The 20,502-nt window shown below is 46.4% G+C and overlaps 1 protein-coding gene across 3 annotated transcripts in view; it reads left to right on the top strand.

Moving 5' to 3' along the window:
* LOC137431059 (macrophage mannose receptor 1) overlaps positions 1-20,502 on the top strand; it is a 234,554-nt gene that overhangs the window by 91,482 nt on the left and 122,570 nt on the right. For all 3 annotated transcript variants that reach the window (XR_013624029.1, XM_068121949.2, XM_068121948.2), the window contains exons 12-17: positions 544-755; positions 4,880-5,004; positions 7,075-7,198; positions 14,406-14,532; positions 17,116-17,151; positions 19,631-19,794. Coding sequence is in view for 2 of the 3 variants with exons in the window: in XM_068121949.2 (XP_067978050.2) it covers positions 544-755; positions 4,880-5,004; positions 7,075-7,198; positions 14,406-14,532; positions 17,116-17,151; positions 19,631-19,794 (788 nt within the window). In the remaining variant the exon portion in view is untranslated. The remainder of the gene's footprint in view (positions 1-543; positions 756-4,879; positions 5,005-7,074; positions 7,199-14,405; positions 14,533-17,115; positions 17,152-19,630; positions 19,795-20,502) is intronic.

Below are 20,502 nucleotides of genomic sequence, written 5' to 3'. Positions count from 1 at the left end.
GGTCAAAAGGACAAAGGTCACCATCACATAAAATCGTCAGTTTTCATCCAATTGACCTGAAGTTTAAAGAATTTACATATTGGGTCACTGCATTGGTTCACCAATGAGAAGCTACAAGCAGAATGTTTTTTGTTTTTTTAGATCAAAAGGTTAAAGGTCAAGGTTGTGTAAAATTACCAATTTTCACCTGATTGACCTGAAATTTAAAGAATTTGCACATCGGGTCACTGAATTGGTTCACTAATCAAAAGATAGGATTCAATTGTTTTTTTTAGATCAAAAGGTCATAGGTCAAGGTTGCATAAAATTGTCAATTTTCGTCCAATTGGCCTGAAATTTTAAGAATTTGCATATTGGGTCGCAGAATTGGTTCACCAATCAAAAGCCAGAAGCTGATTATTTTTTAGATCAAAAGCTCAAAGGTCAAGGCTTCATAAGATCATAAATTTTCATTTTGTATTTTTGAAAATTCTGATTGGAATAATTGTCATCAATACCAAAGCGGTGATAACGATGTTTAAATTATTTTCTGATTTTGTGCAGGTGTGATGTCTGGTTGTGTTACCATGGCAGTTGGGCTTTCATTAGGCCTTTGGGATGTGAGGAATTGTGAGGCGACCCGTGGTCCGCTTGTATGCAAGGCTCGCATCATTGGTTATACAACAACAGAGCGGCCAGCAACAAGTCCCACAGAAGAGGGCACACAATGTGCTGAGAATTGGGTTACCGAGGCCAAGCTTTCTGTCTGCTTCCAGGTCATAATGATCACACCACCACAACTCATGAACATTCACTTGTGTTTTCTTAAACTATAAACATAATGTGCAATCAAATGTAGTAGTAATTTAAAGCAGCTGTATTGTTCAGGCTTATGGAGTTGCCTTTATGAAATGACTCGTAATATATTCTGGGTGAACAGAGTTGCTGCTAATCCTGAGCCCTGGCTGATGACTTCCACCAAACTTAGTGTGGGCATCAGGGGTTTGGGTGGGATTGAGATCGGCATCGACATTGTCGATTTACTGCAGTGTTCATTTGTGGTTTGTGAGTAGCCTGGCCATTAGGGTGCAGCCTATTATCAGCCCACCAAGGATACCAACGACTCACTTATTGGATATCGTCACCATAATCTGTTCGCTTGTTGGGTGTCGGTACTTCAGAAGGCGAGGTTTTAGGTTACTACATGTTGGCCTTGACATCCGTTTTTAGGCCACCAAAGGCGGCTATAAGGTGTATATTTGGATTTGGGGTCAGGCAGTGCTGCCACTGACTCGCAGGCAAAAGGTAACCACCACGAGGCCAATATCTCCGTAGCGTTTCAATGTCCTGAAACCACCGCGGGGAAAAGCTCACCCAGCCAGGCAGCGCCGGGTAGCCCTTGCTCGTGGCTTTATATTGAAAATAGAACTGCTTCAAGTAAATATGACAATGTCAATGTACATAAAGATCATCTTGTAGATATTGTTACGGCTGCAGGGTTCGGGTCTACTATGTGGTGGTTAGCCTCTGTTCCCTCCCGAACTTACCGGACCTGAGGCTGCCATGCAAAAATAACTTCGTAATTCGGCAGGTTGCGAACCAGCAACTACGAATGCCAATTGGTCTGTCACGCGATAGCCTTACCGGGTCCATCGTCTAACTCCGCTTACCTGTACCAGTGTACCACGTGACAGTTTCAATTTGGGAACGTACTCTCTGGCGGTGTACCACCTTTGGTCCTGGATGTAAATTTAGATGGCCGAGCAACCGTTGGTACCCGCCGGGCTGAAGCAAATTTTGTTACGGCCGATGAAAATGGCGCCGGACCAATGAAAGAAAGAACATTCATGGACAGTTGGAAAGGAAACGTTTAACTATTCGATTTATTTACAAACATGTGCAGTGTAACTTATCGATAGGAAAGAAAAAGGGACAAGAGGCAGAAACTTAGCTTAATCTATGCCTTAAGATGATTACCACAAATAAAACACGACAAAATGGGCGCCCTGCACACATTCACGGGGGCGAGGGGGGTGGGAGGGGAGGGGGTGAAGGGGAAAGTGAATGTTGGGATCCTGTCAGAAAAACGGTTGTGATGTTACTGGGACCTTGTTGTGTCCACTGCAACGACCTCATCTTATCGTCACCAATGAGCACCATGCCCGCAAGATGGCCTCCCCCAGCATGAGCATGAAGAGGCAAAGGCAATCCCCGGCACGAAATTGAGCAGGCAAAATGTGCCGGAAACTCAGCAGAGTGAGTGTGTCGGGAAACGTGCAGAGTGAGTGCATCATGGCCTTGTGCGATGAAAGTCCGATGACCATGTGCAGAGTGAAAGCGGCAGGCAGAGAACAGGCACGTGCAGAGAACAAGGTCCAAGGCAGCAGAGAGAGAATCAAGTCATGGCCTCATGCAAAAAGAGACTCCGTCGTGCACACATGCAGCGAGAGGGAGCAGAGATCGACTGGCCAAGAGAGAGAATCAAGTGTGCAAGGCCTTTTTTTATCAGGCCCTGGCGAGAGGTGGGGGCTGTTTTAGGGTGTTTTCCAGGCTTCCAATTGGTGGAGTGTCGCTTCCCCTGCCCACACAAGCCCTCTCGGAGGGACTTTTACCTGGTGCATAACCCAATGGTCTTTGGTGCATTTGAAAAGTTCCCTGTCCACAAAATGTTGTTGCTGGCATTCACCCTTGAGGCCTTTGGCCTGTCTACTGTCCTTCAAGACGAATCAATATATGTGGATGCAATCTTTGTGCATCTGCCTGGCTTCCCCTTATGAGTGGAGGGCCTGTCTTTCCCTCCCCAATGCATAACAACATACCAACCCATGTAAGTGGAAGGGACTAAGATGATGTTTGGCGATGAAATAACTATTCTAAGGGACCTGTATGGTGGTTGTCATTACTTCTTAGCAGTTTTCCAAACCCGCAACAATAGTAAGTAGTAATTGCAATTACTACTTAAAAAGTAGTAATTGCAATTAACCTGGTGATGGAAAAACAATGTAAATTCAGATAATATGGCGTTTTTGACTTTATATATTAAGCTTATCTGGAATTGGAATTCCGGCCAAACCGTGGGGCCGATCCGGCTGAAATTTGGCAGCAAGGTTCCACTCCTGACTGGTAATGGAGATTGCAAAGCTCATTCCGGTCACGTAACCTGAAGTGCGTCAAAATGACGGACTTAGTAAATTCCTTCAAAAATCTTCTTCTCCAGACTCACCAGTCATAATGATACCAAATTTGCGTTACAACATTAGGACAGGTTCCTGATGTTAAATTGCAGAGGTCATGCCGATCTTGACACGTGTAAAAATGCCCGTTAGTCAATTTCAGTCAGAATGCGACCAAATTTGGGGTACAACATTAGGACATAGCATGTTAAATTGTGGAGGCCATATCGATCACTTGACTGGAAGTGTGTAAAAATGGCGGACTTTGTAAATTCCTTTAAAAATATTTTTCTCCAGACACACCAGTCAAAATAAGTTAATCATAGGTCTTACTTGTCTAGTATGAATATGTATTTTTCCCCTCTTTGTAAATCCTTCAAAAAACTGTGGGTCAAGTTCAACCTGATGTCATTTGCTCCTGATGTCCTGATGTCCTATGTCATTTGCAATGTTAAAGGTTACTTAACTCTTTTATCATTCCAATGTTTTGTAGTGATGATATTGGTCAGAAAGCAGGCATCTCTATCAGAATGATTTCAACCATTCTAGCTTTCCTCAAATCAACCTTGGGAACTTCCTCAAGAAGTGGATAAATGTTAGAAAAATCGACCAATACCATCGATGTGGCATAAATATGTCTGCCAATTTAAGCACAGAAGCAGCAGTCTGCGTGTGTGGCACAAAATATTCAAAACAAGAAGAAAATGATTGATTTATCTGTCGTGAAAAATGGAAATGTTATTTGTGTACCTGGACCCGTTCCACAAAACCTGTTTCTACATGTTGAGGTACCGACGATAGTTTGCCTCCTCTTCACGAAGGACACCGTGAGATATTTGACACATCTACCACTTTCTTGTCATTGATCTGGCAGACTATAAAGAATGCAGGATGGAAACCTGATAGACATAAGCATACTGGTCTATTTCATCACGCGGAATCTCATTAATGTGACAAAGAGTTTGGGAAGTCATTGGGTTGTCAAAGAGCATCTTGACATGAACCTTTTATGAGTGTGGTCAACGTACAGCACAACGAATAGGTTACTTGTGTTCTCAACATGTAGAAACAGGTTTTATGGAACGAGTTTAGGTACACACTGTTTGAGTCTGAGATTGAAAGAGGCCCAATAAGATACAGGTAGGGGACACAAAAATGGAAACACCAATGTAAAGTCACTTAATGGGCGTTGTGCCACCACACACAGCTAGTTCGGCCTGTACGCACTGTGGCATAGAGTTCACCAGCGTCTGGAATGTTGCAGGAGGGATGCGGCACCATTCGTCCATGAGAAAGTCAATCAACTCACACCTGTTTGATTGAGGTGGAAAATGCTGTCTCAGGTGTCATTCCAGAATATCCCATAAATGTTCAGTTGGGTTCGGATCTGGTGACTGAGAAGGCCATGACAAATGGATAACATCAGTGTCATGCTCATCAAACCACTGGGCGACCACACATGCTCTGTGACTAGGGGCAATGGGGAGGGGTCTCCTCTTACAGCCATGCTAGCCATAATTATAGGCAACCAGGTCAGTGCAGCATTTTTATATTTGACCCTAAGCATGCTGGGATGTTATTTGCTGAATGAACACATGGGCCATGTTTACTTGTATGCTTGCCAATATATTTGTGTGTAGCAGTGTTTCCCATGAATTTTGGGAGAACAGCATACATGCCAGCCACCAGTGAGATACTTACCTCTACAATCTCCCCGTGAAATGCAGATTAACAAGGTAGAAGAATCGCAGCACCGTACGTGGGACAAAGCACGGGAGCATTGTGTAGCCCAGGGTGGAGACCTACTGAGCATGGACAGGCATCAAGAGGAGGATTTTATTATAGCCCACCTGTGAGCTCCATTGAAATATCAGTTGTAGATAAATAATTGGTTCATAACTCATTATTATGTATGCAATGCATTGTCATAAAATTACAATGTAGGCCCTTCTTTGTTGAGTAAGTACAAAGTGGTGTATTTTGTAGCTGTACAATGTGAAAAACCATTGTAGCTCATCGGACTTTTATCCAACCTCTGGTCCCGAGGCTGCCGGCCATAGATAAATCTGCGCTCTGACAGGTTGCTAGTCAACCGTGGCCTCCGATTAGAATCACCTCACCTAGCAGGGATTTTGCTCCTTGGGTACGTTACCTTACCGTTGGCATGGCAACCCTAATTAGGGGTGAAGCTCTCAACAACCACTCACCTATTTATTATGTACAGCAGAGTGAACGTGGATGGCTGTTGGCTAAGAGTCCAACGAGTCATACTGTACTTGCTCAAACACCCCCATTTCCACCCGGGGACATCAAGAGCCATCACAGGCCCGGGACAAACAACCTTGCAGCCAATCCCATGCCCGCCCCGCCCCCCTCCCAGAATCCTGGCCCAACTATAAACTTTTTAGTTTTACAGACTAGGTCTTATCGGCGGACCTCGGGGCTTAACTCAACTGACCTCGGGGCAGAGACCCCAACCCCTCCCCACCACCCTCCTCCCCCCAACCAGTCTTATTGGTCCACCATCAGTCCCAATCAATAAAATGCAATCACAGTCCCACTGGCTTCCATGTAATCAGTAATGTTGACAATAATAGCTGCTAGGCCCAGCTAGTTATCAGCCACTGATGTAGCAAGGCTGGTTTGCCTTGATGAATAAATCATGCAAATCAAGCTCATAACGGCTAAATACGGACCATCATATATATCATGAACAATCACTACTCACTTGTGGAAGCTTAAATTGTGTTATTTTGCTCCAGTTTGATAGTTTATGCAGTTTATCGCAAAACATTCATATTCACTGCTGCAACGCGACTTCCTGGAAGACACAGCCATCATACATACTCCAAGATGGCTGACAGAAATACTGCGCCAAACACCGGCATGTCCATTCTATTGTGTGTGTGTGTGTGTGTGTGTGTGTGTGTGTGTGTGTGTGTGTGTGTGTGTGTGTGTGTGTGTGTGTGTGTGTATATCTAAGAGTGTGTGGGTGTGGGTGTGTGTGTGTGTGTGTGTGTGTGTGGGGGTGTATACATATACATATATTTCTATAGTTGGGGCTACACACACACATACACGTGCACGCAATCATAGATATATACACACCCACATACACACCCACATACACACACACACACACACACACACACACACACACACACACACACTCTTAGATATACACACCCACATACACACACGCACGCATACACGTGCACACACTCATACATATACACATCCGCACACATGCACACCCACACATGCACACACACACACACACACACACACACACACACACACACACACACACACACACACACACACACACACACATACACACCCACACATAAACACCCACACACGCACACATACACACCCACACATACACACCCACACACGCACACATACACACACACACACATACACACACGCACACATACACACCCACACACCCACACATACACACCCACACACGCACGAAGTTGGACACATCGAGACCTGAGAGGGCTCCGTTCCACCATCTGAAACACGCATTTGGAGATGGCACACACACACAGAATTGCCTTATTCAATATAGTAGGATGTCGTCATTATATATTTGAAAGAAAGATGGTTTCTTAAAGATAGTTCTTGAATAATTATTTTTTTATTTCACACTTGCTTGTAATAAATAAATTAGAATAGGTGTGTTTTCATTTTAATTTGCCAAACGTGCAATCACATTGCACCCATTGTTATGAAGCATTTAGACTCATTTAACTTTGCTTATTTAAACAAAAATAAAATGCCCATAATGAGACAAATTTTGATTCATTTTTTCATGTAATACAATTTAAAGTTATTAAATTCTAGCTTTTTAATTCTTGACTTTAAAAAAATGATCACAATGTGTTAAGAATGTTGTTTTTTTTTGGCAAAGCAGAACACCAGTGAACGAGGGCGCAATGGAATACGGATATTGGTACAACATGGACCACATAAACTATTGGACAGGCCTGCACTATCAGGACCCACACCAGGGGGCGAAGTGGAGCGACGGCACGTTGGTACGTTACAACTCAGCATTGTAGGACATCAGGATAAGCCACTTGGTGGCCTCACCTGGCTGCATTTAATTACTCCCACCAGGGAGTAATGCATTCACTCGTGTCCGTGTGTGTGTGTGTGTGTGTGTGTGTGTGTGTGTGTGTGTGTGTGTGTTCGTGTGTTTGTGAACAAGATATCTGGAAAAGTTCTGAACGGATTTGGATGAAAGTTTGTGGGATGATTGCCCTTGGAATAAGGAAGAATTGATTAGTTTTTGGTGAAGCTCAGGATATTATTCCCGATCCAGGAATTTTTTCAAGGATTTTCTTTACCATTGGAAGATCGGGCTCATTTTTAAAAAAACATTATCTTCTATATATTCTATATTTAACATTGTGATATGAAAATAGTTTTCATATTTGTTGTAAATGTAGTTTAAACACGTGGTTATGCGTTAGAGCGGTGTATTTTTTTTAGCAGCGTCGTCTTCAATGTTCATTTTTTTTTTTCTAATAAAGACATATTCTGTCATTTTAAAACCGCCAAAGTGTGTATTAGGTTTCCCCGTTTCATAAAATGTATCGTTTGATACGTATAATTTTTTATTTTTTTTCTACCTCAGAAGAGATATCAACATTTCTCTCAGCGAATGTCAATCACAGTGTCAGTATTTGATGAACTTATAAAGACTTAGTTCCAGATTTGTCAATGGCTGAGGTATATTAACAAACGAATAAAACAGATTTGGCAAAATTCCAACTTTTTTTTTAAAGAGCGCATATTCACCCAGGGTTGTGATGCTGAAGAAGGAGAAACCTCGCATGGGCTTCCCAGACCAAATAAATAATTCTGGTTCTGGCTCTGCGATTTTCATGTTTATTACTCCCGCCAGGGAGTAACGCATTCGATCGTGTCTGTCCGTGTGTGTGTGTGTGTTCGTATGTTCATGTGTTATTGTGTTTGTGAACAAGATGTCTGGAAAAGTTCTGAACGGATTTGGATGAAAGTTGGTGGTGTGGCGGGCACAAGGGGTAATAATTCCGTGCACCAGTGGGTGGCGCGAGCGTCCAGGCGGGGAACTGAAATGCATGCCCCGCCTTTCGGCCGATCGGCCACGCCCGGGGGCAAGGCGTGGCCTCGGGACATATATGCGGGCTCTAAGCTCGAGCCCGCCCAGTGCTGATAGGCGAGCTCTCCGCCCAGTGCTGACTCTTGTTTGTATCCACGCGTTGTGGCCTACCTCTCTGGCAATCGAGTCGTGTGTGCACAGCACCACACTGGTGACCCCGATTGGTTCAGCCGTTGCTGACCCCCGAACGCACCATGGCTACCAACGCCGTCGCAATCAAACTCCCGGAGTTTTGGGAAGCGCTAGCCGACGTTTGGTTTGTGCAAGCCGAAGCTCAGTTCCAACTCCGGGGCATCACGGCGGACGAGACCCGGTACTACCACGTGGTCGCCGCCCTCGGGCCCAGCACTGCCGCCCACGTCGTGTCGATCCTTCAGCGCCCGCCGGGCGACCACAAGTACGAGGCGCTCAAACGTCTCCTCCTCGCCACGTTCGGGCTCACGGAGGTCGAACGTGCCGACCGCCTCCTGGACCTTCTCGCCCTCGGCGACACACGACCATCCGTCCGGATGGATTTCATGCTGTCCCTGCTTGGAGACCAGCGCCCGGATTTCTTGTTCCGCGCACTTTTCCTCCGCCAGCTACCGATACAGGTGCGCCTCGCGCTGGCCGGTTCCAACATCACGGAACCCCGCGCCCTGGCCGGAGAGGCCGACAAGTTTTTCGCGGCCTGCGACACGCGGTCAGTGTACCGTGCTGCCGTAGTGGATCCCGGTGCAGAGGCTACAGCGCCCCCGGCTTCCCTCGTGGCTGCTGCTGCGCCCCGCCCACTACCGCCGCCGCCACCACCACCGCCGCCGGCGCGGCCGCCACCGCCGCAAACCTGGTGCTACTACCATGCCAGGTTCGGCCGCAAGGCTAAAATGTGCCGCCCGCCGTGTTCTTTTGACGGGTCGGGAAACGACCGGGCCGGCGCTCACTTGCGGCCCTGAGCGTCGGCCATTCCGGCAGCCTCCTGTTCATCACGGACACCTTGTCTGGGCGCCGTTTTCTTTGTGACACGGGAGCGCAGGTAAGTGTCCTCCCTGCCTCCGCGTCCGACAAGCAAGCCGCGGGCCGGGGCCCCGCTTTGCTTGCCGCCAACGGTACACCTATCCGCACATTCGGGAGGCGTTGCCTCTCACTGCGGTTCAGAGGGCAGCGCTTTCAATGGTCATTCGTCACCGCCAGCGTGCCAATGGCCCTGCTCGGCGCGGACTTCCTATGTGCGCATGGGCTGTTGGTCGACGTTAAGCGCAGACGTCTCGTCCAGGCCGAAACCTTTAGCTCACTCGCTTGTTCGCTGAGCGGCTCGTTGAGCAGCTCACTGAGTGGCTCACCGAGCGGCTTGCCAAGCGGCTTGCTGAAAGGTTCCGTACTGGCAAGGTTAGTCTGCACGCTTCCGGCAGCGGACGAGTTTACACGCCTCCTCGCCAGTTTCCCGGCCCTCACGCGGCCCACCTTCTCAGCGGTGGCCGTCCAACATGGGGTGGAGCACCATATCCCCACGGTTGGGCCACCGGTCTACACCCGGGCACGCCGACTCGACCCCACGAAGCTCGCCATGGTGAAAGCGGAGTTCGCCGCGCTGGAACGGCTGGGTATCGTGCGACGCTCCAACAGCGCTTGGGCCTCTCCTCTGCACATTGTGCCGAAGCCCGGCGGCGGATGGCGGCCGTGCGGTGACTACCGCCGGCTCAATGATTCCACCACCCCCGACCGCTACCCGGTCCCGCATATCCAGGACTTTTCCGCCCGGTTGGCAAACACGACCGTGTTCTCCAAGGTGGACCTCATCCGGGGCTACCACCAGGTCCCCGTACAACCGGACGATGTCCCAAAGACGGCCGTCATCACCCCTTTCGGCCGCTTTGAGTTCCTGCGGATGCCTTTCGGGTTGAAGAATGCGGCCCAGGCGTTCCAATGGCTCATGGACAGCGTCTTGCATGACTTACCTTTCATCTATGTCTACCTGGACAACATCCTAGTCGCGAGCGTGTCCCGGGAGGAGCACCTGCTCCACCTCCGCACGCTTTTCGAACGCCTGGGCCAGCATGGCCTGATCATCAACTCCGCAAAGTGCCGTTTCGGCATCGCCGCCATCGACACACTTGGGGCACCGCATCACCAGGTACGGGGCAGTCCCTTTACCGGCCAAGGTGGAGGCGGTCAGGGGCTTCCCGCGCCCCCGCACGATCAAGCGGCTCCAGGAGTTCCTGGGCATGGTAAATTTTTACCACCGCTTCGTGCCCCACGTCGCCCAGCTCCTCCGCCCCCTGCACGAGGCCCTCTGGGGCAAGCCGGGCAAAGGTGACATCGCCTGGTCGGAGCCGATGGCTGCGGCGTTTGCGGGCGCAAAGCCTGGCCCTGGCCAACGCCACCATGCTGGCGCACCCGGCGCCCGATGCACCGATCGCCCTCACCACCGATGCGTCGGACTACGCGGTGGGCGTGGTACACGAGCAGTGGGTGCATGGTGCTTGGCATCCCCTGGCGTTTTTTCGCCGGCAGCTTCTCCCGCACGAACGCCGCTACAGCACCTTCGACCGCGAGCTGCTCGGGCTCCACCTGGCGGTCCGACACTTCCGCCATCTGCTTGAGGGCCGCCCGTTCACGGCTTTCGTTGATCACAAGCCCCTTGTGTTCGCGATGGCCAAGGTCGCCGAGCCATGGTTGGCCCGGCAGCAACGTCACCTCTCTGCTGTGTCCGAGTACACGACGGACATCCGTCACGGCGTGGGTAAAGACAACCCGGTGGCGGATTGCCTTTCCCGGTCCATCGCGCACGCGGTCCACCTCGGGATCGACTATGCCCGGATGGCGGAGGACCAGACCGCCGACCCCGGCGTCCAGGCCTTGCGGACCGCCGTCACGGGCCTCCGCGTCACCGAGGTGCCGTTCGACATCGCGGGCGCGGCCCTCCTGTGCGATGTCTCCCTGAGCCGGCCTCGCCCCATCGTGCCCGCTGGCTGGCAGCGCCCGGTTTTCGACGCCATCCATGGCCTGTCACACCCGGGCAGGAAGGCCTCCCAGAAGCTCGTCGCGGCGAAGTTCGTCTGGCATGGCCTCAGGAAGGACGTCCGTGACTGGGCCAGGACGTGCCTCGCGCGCCAGCGCGCAAAGGTCCACCACCACACCTGGGCCCCGTTGGCCCCGTTTACGGTGCCCGAGCGATGGTTCGACCACGTCCACGTCGACTTGGTGGGACCTCTGCCCCCCTCGCGGGGGTTCACCCACCTCCTCACCATGGTGGACCGCACCACCCGGTGGCCGGAGGCCGTGCCCTTGGCGGCGACGGCTGCGGCTAACATCGCACACGCTTTCATCGCCACGTGGGTTGCCCGGTTTGGTGCCCCCTCGGACATCTCGTCCGATCGCGGCCCCCAGTTCACCTCGGAGCTCTGGGGCGCGGTGGCGCAAGGGCTCGGCATCAAACTGCACCGCACCACGGCCTACCACCCCCAGGCCAATGGCCTGTGCGAGCGCTTTCATTGCTCCATGAAGGCCGCACTCCGGGCCAGCCTCCACGATGGCAGCTGGGCCGACAGGCTCCCCTGGGTCCTGCTGGGCCTCAGGACGGCGCCCAAGGACGACCTGCACGCGTCCTCGGTGGAGCTGGTCTTGGGACAGCCGCTGCGGGTGCCAGGCGAGTTTATCCCCGACTCCACGGCTCCTTGGTCTGCGGCACAACAACGCTCCACCCTGCAGGAGGCCGCCAGGAGGTTCGCCCCGGTGCCCACGGCACACCACGGTTGCCCGCCCTCCAACGTCGCCCCAGAGCTTCGCACGGCGGGGTACGTTTTCATCCGACATGACGCCCACCGGGCACCACTGCGGCCCCCGTACGACGGGCCTTTCCGCGTGCTGGAGACCGGGGACAAACATTTCACCGTGGACATCGGCGGTGCCCCGGATCGTATCTCCGTGGACCGCCTCAAGCCGGCCCACCTCGATCTGGACCACCCCCCGATATATATATCGGTGTCCTGACAGTCAATGATGACGGGATCCTGATAACCTTGTGTCCGAAGTGTGGTATATGTTGATATTAGATTGTATCGGCTTCTGAGTGTCTGAACTGGAATGCATCCAGGACCTCGCCAGACAGTAGATTGCTGCAACTTGTTCCAACGGAGTATACCACTCCTTTCTCAATATCAGAAGCAGCTTTGCAGAATGCATCTTTGATGAAGTGTTGGAGTCGGATTTTATTACTGGATTTGCTGAGCTGAGACTGGAAATCGCGGGCTGATGGGAATGGCTCATCAGTTTTCATCAATACATTTGGAACCGCTCCGGTTTTCTTTCTGCTATCCCTCTCATCATCCTTGACAGATTCAGGGTGATCATATGGATCGTTGATGCAAAATATCTGTGCAGCTGTAGGATGTCCACTCATCACCAGATGAACAACTTTGTTAGCGTAGTCACCCCAGGTGTAGCAGGTACTGTCCTGTTTCTCTCGGTCCTCAACAGTTGGTGTAGCCATGCACCATATCATTCCCATATCCACCACAGCTGTGTAAGGGGTTGTAATGTTGGTAGACTGCAATGAGAACTTCTCAACAAGCTTGCTCTTCTGTAATTTTCGGTATGTACCGTTGACCTTGAAAATGGGGAGGCATTCATCAGTGACACGATGCTCCAGGATAGTTGGAACTGCAACTTTAGGGGTTACCTGCTTTGTTCACTATATGCAGATTTTCGCTTTTCAGCTTGCTGGAGCTTTCTCTTGCTTGAAATAGACAGGTAACATTCCTTGTGCATGTAAAGACCTTTGTGTCCCTTTTCCCAGTTGACACTCTCATACACCCTGCCAAACCTATCTAGCCCCCTCCAATTAGCTGCTTTTTCCAATTTAGCTCCAATTAGCTATCAACAAATAGTTGGGATGTGATGCGATGACTGATCAGTTGTAGTGGCAGTCGGTGGTCTTTTGCTAGCAGAAATCCAATGATCCTGTGACAAAATAAACAGCATAATTTCAAATAGTAAAAAACGACAAAATTTCGGAAGGTGGGACATATTCAAATATTCAATATGGCCGTTGGCAGCCATCTTGAATTTCATGTTAAAGATTATCACAAAATGAGAAAATAACCACTGAAATGGAATCCTGGTCATAAAATTAAAAAAACACTTCATAATTCATGCCTGTATGTTAATTTATTCAAGATTTATGTATTTTTTTATATTTCCAAGATTGCCACTGGCGGCCATTTTGGTTTTCATTCTGAAGATGACCTCCAAGTCGGTAACACCGGGAATGAATTTCCTGCCATATAATTACTTGAAAACAATACCTTAATCGTCTTCCTACGTCAACTGGTTTGGAAGATGTGAAATATTCATATATTCAATATGGCTGTTGGCGGCCATCTTGGATTTCACATTGAAGATGACCATGAAATGAAAATATAACCACTGGAATGGACTCCTGGTCATTAAATTCGTCAAAAACGACACTTATATCATGTCTGTAAGTTATTTTACTTAAGAGATATGTAATTGTGTAATTTCCATTTTGGATTTTGCCCTCTGGTGGAGTTGGCCCACACTTTTGGGAGGGGCATAGGAGCTCATTTTTTTCTAAATACCCTAAAGTACCAAAATCCATCCTCAAACGAACCTATGCTCTCCATGGTCACGGGAGTCCTGGATATGACCCGACTACACTGAGCACGTCAAATATCCAACACGAGCAGAAGTACCCGGCGTTGCCGGGCGCGGGCGGAGGAGGGGAGAGGAGGAGGAGGGGGAAAGGTGGGAGGGGTGAGGGGAGGGGAGGAGGAGGAGAAGAGGAGGGGAAGAGGGGAGGGAGGGGGGAGGAGGAGGAGAGGAGGAGGGGGCAGGGGCAAGGGGGGAGGGGGGGAGATGGGGAGGGGAGGAGTTTGACGAAGATCCGTTCAGCCATCTCTGAGAAAAATGGCGACACACAGACAGACAAACACACACACACACACACACACACACACACACACACACACACATCTCTCTTATATAGTAGATGAGTATAATATTCAACATTTTAAGAGTTAAAGTGTTTCATATTATTCAACATGTTAAGCTGTGTGAGACAGAATATTTTAGGTTTTTAGAGGTTTCTTTTGTATTTGCAGGTAAATCGAGAATTTGAGCGGTCTGTGCCCCCTGGGTACTGTGGTACAGTCGCAGGCGTTGTCAAAATGGGTGCATCATATATGTCTTGCGACAATCTCGGCAACTGGATTTGTGAGATTCAAAAAGGTACCATCAGCAAAAACCATGCACACACAGAGTTATGTAAAACGTCACTCATGGGTGAACGCCTAAATTGGCAATTTACATCTCCACATCTAACTTATATGATGTGGATGATAATCAGTTCCCACTTTCTCTTCTTAGTTTATACCCTCTCTGTTTTCCCTTTTTCACAAATAGGTATGTCCTACTTTATCCATCATAAGCATATAACTGAATCGATTGAAACAAACAAATAACAAGAAGAAAAAGGCATATAATGTCATAGCCCCTGCAGTTTCCGTAATTTTGCTGTACGGAGTTAATGGCCGTCAGTCGAACATCTTTGGTCGGATTACAAAACAAAATCTTCTGCATATACTATACTCTCATGTATTGTCTTTAAAATTATTTAAAGTTCCCTCAAAATAAAAACAATTTTGGCCCCTACTCCCTCAAAATAAAAACAAATTTTGGCTCCTATACACTCAAAGTAAAAACAATTTTGGCCCCTACTCCCTCAAAATAAAAACAAATTTTGGCTCCTATACACTCAAAGTAAAAACAATTTTGGCCCCTACTCCCTCAAAATAAAAACAAATTTTGGCTCCTATACACTCAAAGTAAAAACAATTTTGGCCCCTACTCCCTCAAAATAAAACCAAATTTTGGCTCCTATACACTCAAAATAAAAACAATTTTGGCCCCTACTCCCTCAAAATAAAAACAATTTTGGCCCCTACTCCCTCAAAATAAAACCAAATTTTGGCTCCTATACACTCAAAATAAAAACAATTTTGGCCCCTACTCCCTCAAAATAAAAATAATTTTGGCTCCTACTCCCTCAAAATATAAACAATTTTGGCTCCGATACACTCAAAATAAAAAACAATTTTGGCCCCTATATCCTCAAAATAAAATTTTTTGGCCCCTACTCCCAAAGAAAAACAATTTTGGCCCCTACTCCCTCAAAATAAAACCAAATTTTGGCTCCTATACACTCAAAATAAAAACAATTTTGGCCCCTACTCCCTCAAAATAAAAATAATTTTGGCTCCTACTCCCTCAAAATATAAACAATTTTGGCTCCGATACACTCAAAATAAAATTAATTTTGGCCCCTATATCCTCAAAATAAAAAAATTTGGCCCCTACTCCCTCAAAATATAAACAATTTTGGCTCCGATACACTCAAAATAAAATTAATTTTGGCCCCTATATCCTCAAAATAAAAAAATTTGGCCCCTACTCCCTCAAAATATAAACAATTTTGGCTCCGATACACTCAAAATAAAATTAATTTTGGCCCCTATATCCTCAAAATAAAAAAATTTGGCCCCTACTCCCTCAAAATAAAAACAATTTTGGCCCCTACTTCCCTCTCATTCCCCATGAGGATAGAGTCAGTGTTGCAGTTAGGGTATGTGAGAATTGGGGGACTATGCTGAGGTTAAGCTGTAAATCCATATCTATTGTGTAGCTTTGTTGATACTTGTCTAACTTGTGCATCTAACTAATGCATCTGTGTGTTTGGCTGTTTGTTGGCAGAATAATTCGACAATATGAGCAGCTATAATCTTCAAATTTGGCATCGTTCAATATTGCAGTATACAAACAGACGTGATTATTCTGTACTCACGTGCCAGCCAATGGCCGCTGCGTGAGTAAATATACTCCTGTACCAAATCTCATTGTAAACCGCTCCTTTCCTATTCCGTCTCAAGGTGCTGCATGACGTCATCGAAGGGCACCGAAGGGGGCCCGGTGATGACGCCCGCTGTGAGGGAGTACTCAGTTTTCACTCCGGTTTCTTTCTTTCTTTCTTGTTTGTTTTCTTTGTTTGTTTGTTTGTCCAGGCGATATCTCAGCCATCCTTTGAGCTCGGAAGCTGAAATTTGGCCACAATGGTGAACATGTGTTTTGACAAAAACAGTATTTTTTATTTTTTGATTAATCAGTTAATTGATAAATTACTTAATTATAAGCGATTAATTAAGTACTTATTTATTTTCTTTCTCATCTGGGCAATATCTCAGGCACATTTTGAGCTAGGAAGCTGATATTTGGACATGAAAATGCCCAAGTGATTTGGCTGGAAAGGATATTTTAGATTTTTTGATTAATCAATTAATCAATCAATTATTTAGTCATTCGATTAATTACCTAATTAATTCATTTTCAAAAAGTTAAAGATTCGGATGAAACGGTGGTGGTTTAGCTATATTATTAGCTAATTGATTAATAAATTATTTATTTTCATTATTAATCACTTATTTATTTTCCGTCTCTATGTGCTGCACAACGGAATCGCCGGAGTGCCAAAAGGTGCTGGAGGATATGTTGTTTATTTATTTGGCATGGGGGCGGTGTACTTTGAATGTATCTGTACTTGTTTTCGATTTTCCCTTGTGAGCTCAAACTGGAAGTCATCTGAGACTTTCACAATATGAAACTCTGTCAAATTTGGGAATTCTAGCTGCCCTCGAGTCCAGTTATTCTGGCGTGAGTGAATGTCCTGCATTGTACCAGTTCCAAAAAAATTATATCAGAAATGTTTTCATACATTTGGATACTTTGGGAATGTTCCAGCAAGTATTTGTGTTGTTGCAGGAAAGGATGTCAAAAAAGGGGAGCTAACACCGACAGGTAAAGTGCAGTGATTCTTCTTCTTCCTTTTAATTGCAGACATCACAATGACACTCCTTGAAAGTTACTTGCTGACAGTTGCTCAAATTGTTGTTAAAATATTCTGGTATTCTCAACAACTTTAGTCACTTTCATTTAACTACAAAACAAAAATTTACAGGTATTGGGCAATAATATTTAAAAAAATAACCTTTTGTGCTGGAATGAATCTTGAGCATGCAAGTGTGTGCATCCATCAGAGGATGCGGGAGGACCCCGTCTGGGCCAAGACCGTTCGTCGATCTGAAAGATTCCGTGAAGAGTGTGCGAGTTATCGCCGGCGCCCTGAACAAATTCCAAATTCCTGCACTGACTGACTGCAAAGAAGGCAATGGCAAACCATGCGCAGCGTACCCCTTGCCAATGGACAAATTTGGCAGCACTAATGGTCTGGAAAGGGTATGAATAGCTGATGATTAATCTTCCAGGAAGGTTTGTCTCAATGAAAACAAAAAGTAGATTTTTAAAACATTTTAAAAACTTTTTTTTTAAATAACAATCTTAAAAACAAAATGAAAGAATTTTTAAAAAAAAAAAATGCAGAAGATTTTGAACTGAATTGGAGATAGTATATGGCCAGAGCCGAGGAGTCAGTGTAGTTGCTCAGACATTAAGGAGGTGAGTGTTTAATTGGCACTTTCATTTGGTAGTTCATTCATTCATTTTAATTCATGTAATTTAACCAGTCCATAATTATCTCTATTGCCCTGCTTGTTTTATTGGCATCACAGTCTAAACGCTTGCTTCATGACAATTTATTTTCACATCCTGTTCAATAGTTATATGTCGCCATTGTATCCGTATGTGCACGTTCTTAAGGAATATATGTGTAAGTTCCAGTATATTAAATATATGTACGGAAGAGATTATTAACAGCATTAGGTTTCAATGTGAAGTTCTTCAGACCGAGAAAGCATGGACTGAAAAGCAGGATTTGTTGTATTAACAGCACACAAATTTGGACTCATGAGGATAGATGACGAGGTTAATAAAATGGTTGTGTTTAACCCAACAAAGATAGTGTGGAACCGATTTCGTGGACATTTAGATGTGTGACAATGAAGAACTAATTCAATTTTGGTGAAGATCTGAATTCGGATGCGAGAAATTAGAAGTGATTCTTCACCATTGAATGATTGTGTAAAAATTATATATAGCACGGTATCTCAAAGTTATGGACGGATTCGGACGAATCTTGGTGGACAGTTTGGTTGTGTGACGAGGAAGAATTGATTCAATTTTGGTGAAGATCCGAATCCGGTTATGAAAATTGTTCAACTGATTCTTCATCATTGAGAGATGGGGACAAAAACGATATATAGCACAACATTTCAAAAAGTTGCAGACAAGTTTTGACAAAACTAGGTGGATGGGTTGGTTAAGTGACAAGAACAAACCGCTTAGATTTTGGTTCAGGTCCGAATCCAGATCCGGCCCATCAGTGGGATACAAAACATAAACTGTTCAGCCTGGTGGAGGTATGTGCTCTACTTCGTGCTGTTCTGTTATTTTTTTATTTTTTTTTAACTCAAATAGGTCCCACTGTTGAGAGGGCACTCCATAAGGGGAAGTTAAGTTTTTGTCCTGGAGTTATATAATGTGTAAAAATGTTAATAACCTGTACTCCATGTCCCATTTTAATATACCATTAAGTAAAGGAACTTTTCAAGATTGGCTATATTGTAAAGATTACTCCAATTTAAAAAGAAAGTGAGATACAAAAATTTAACCGTTGAGGTGTTGGCTTAGCGGTTAGGGTGCCGGCTTGGGATCCGAGGATACCTGGGTTCGAATCCCGGTCCGGCGCTGAATTAACGCCTGGGGGGGTTGACTCAGCTTGTTCATCCTTCCAAGATCGGCAAATTGAGTACCACCTCACTGGTAATTCCCTGTTTGTGGCAAGAGGCGACTAACAGGGTTGGCGGCAGCAATGGCACCCGGCTGTAAAACATTGCTTCAAAAAGGAGAGCACTGTGTCCAAAAAAAAGGCCAACCCCCGCTCTGCAGGGAAAAATTGCCTCTAAAAGGCGTTTTTTTTCCCCAATTATTTGAATGACCACTCACATTATACAAAATACAAGTTCTACATCTCAATATAGGAAAATATAGCATGGGGAATACCCCAGGGGTCTCTATTTTGACCCCTGCTTTTCATTCTATACATGAAATGGAGACGAATGTTAAAAACTCCATGAAATGAACTGCAAGAACGAACAAATCAGTGCTTGATGAAATTAGACCACCAAGTACATTAGAAGCACTGATGCCAAAAAATAAATTGTCATGCTCTGGACACATCATTCATGCAGAATATGAAAGTGGAAATTCTCCTTTTTTTCACTTCGTGATCACCAAATAGTGCAATGTCCAAACTAAATCTACCAAAACTTGGGCATTGCCCCAATGCCTCGTTGTATGACCCACCTGTGTGTCTTTGCAGAGGTCTACTCAAGTGATGGCTGGAAGATCCTTGGGGAATGGGAATACCTGTATCACCAAAACAAGTCGCTGCCCTTTGAGAAGGCTCGACAAACTTGCAGAGAAGAAAGGGGAGAACTAACGTCTTTCCACAGCCAGGAGGAACTGATGTTTGCTCGACAAATGGTGTGTCCAGCTCCTCTCGTTTGCTTTAATTCCAGTGAAGCACAAGTAATTTGATTGTAATATATGGCATCCCTGGTGTTGGTGTTGGTGGGCTAGCGGCCCCTGGTGTTGTGTTGGGCTAGCGGCTAGTGTTGGGCTAGCGGCTAGCGGCTAGTATCCCTGGTGTTGGGCTAGCGGCTAGGGTGCCGGCTTAGGATCCTAGGATCCTGGGTTCGAATCCCGGTCGATCGCTGAATTAACGCCAGGGGGGTTGACTCAGCCTGTCATCCTTCCGAGGTCGGCTAATTGAGTACCAGTTCACTGGTAATTCCCTGTTTGTCGTTAAAGGCGGCAAAAAGGGTTGGCGTCAGGAAGGGCATCTGGCCGTAAAACATTGCTTCAAAAAGGGGACCGAAAAACAACAACAACCATGGTTCCCGAAAAAGGCCAACCCCTGCTTTGCGGGGAAAAATGGTCTCTAAAGGTGGTTTTTTTTTTTATATGGCATATATATATATATATATATATATATATATATATATATATATATATATATATATATATACAGTATATATATATATATATATACATATATATATATATATATTGTTACGGAACCCGACGTCGGCCTATGGTTCCCCTTTGAGGGGGGATTAGTCCCCTCGATTATTGCTGACCGACGTGGTCCCTGAAGCTGCACCGCGGCCTCCGGAAAGGCCGGTGCACAGC

This window comes from Myxine glutinosa, chromosome 7 (genome assembly GCF_964187855.1).
Source record: "Myxine glutinosa chromosome 7, kmMyxGlut1.1, whole genome shotgun sequence".
NCBI lineage: Eukaryota > Metazoa > Chordata > Myxini > Myxiniformes > Myxinidae > Myxine > Myxine glutinosa.
Note: the sequence above shows the minus strand (reverse complement) of the source record. Positions and strands in the feature narration are given on the sequence as shown.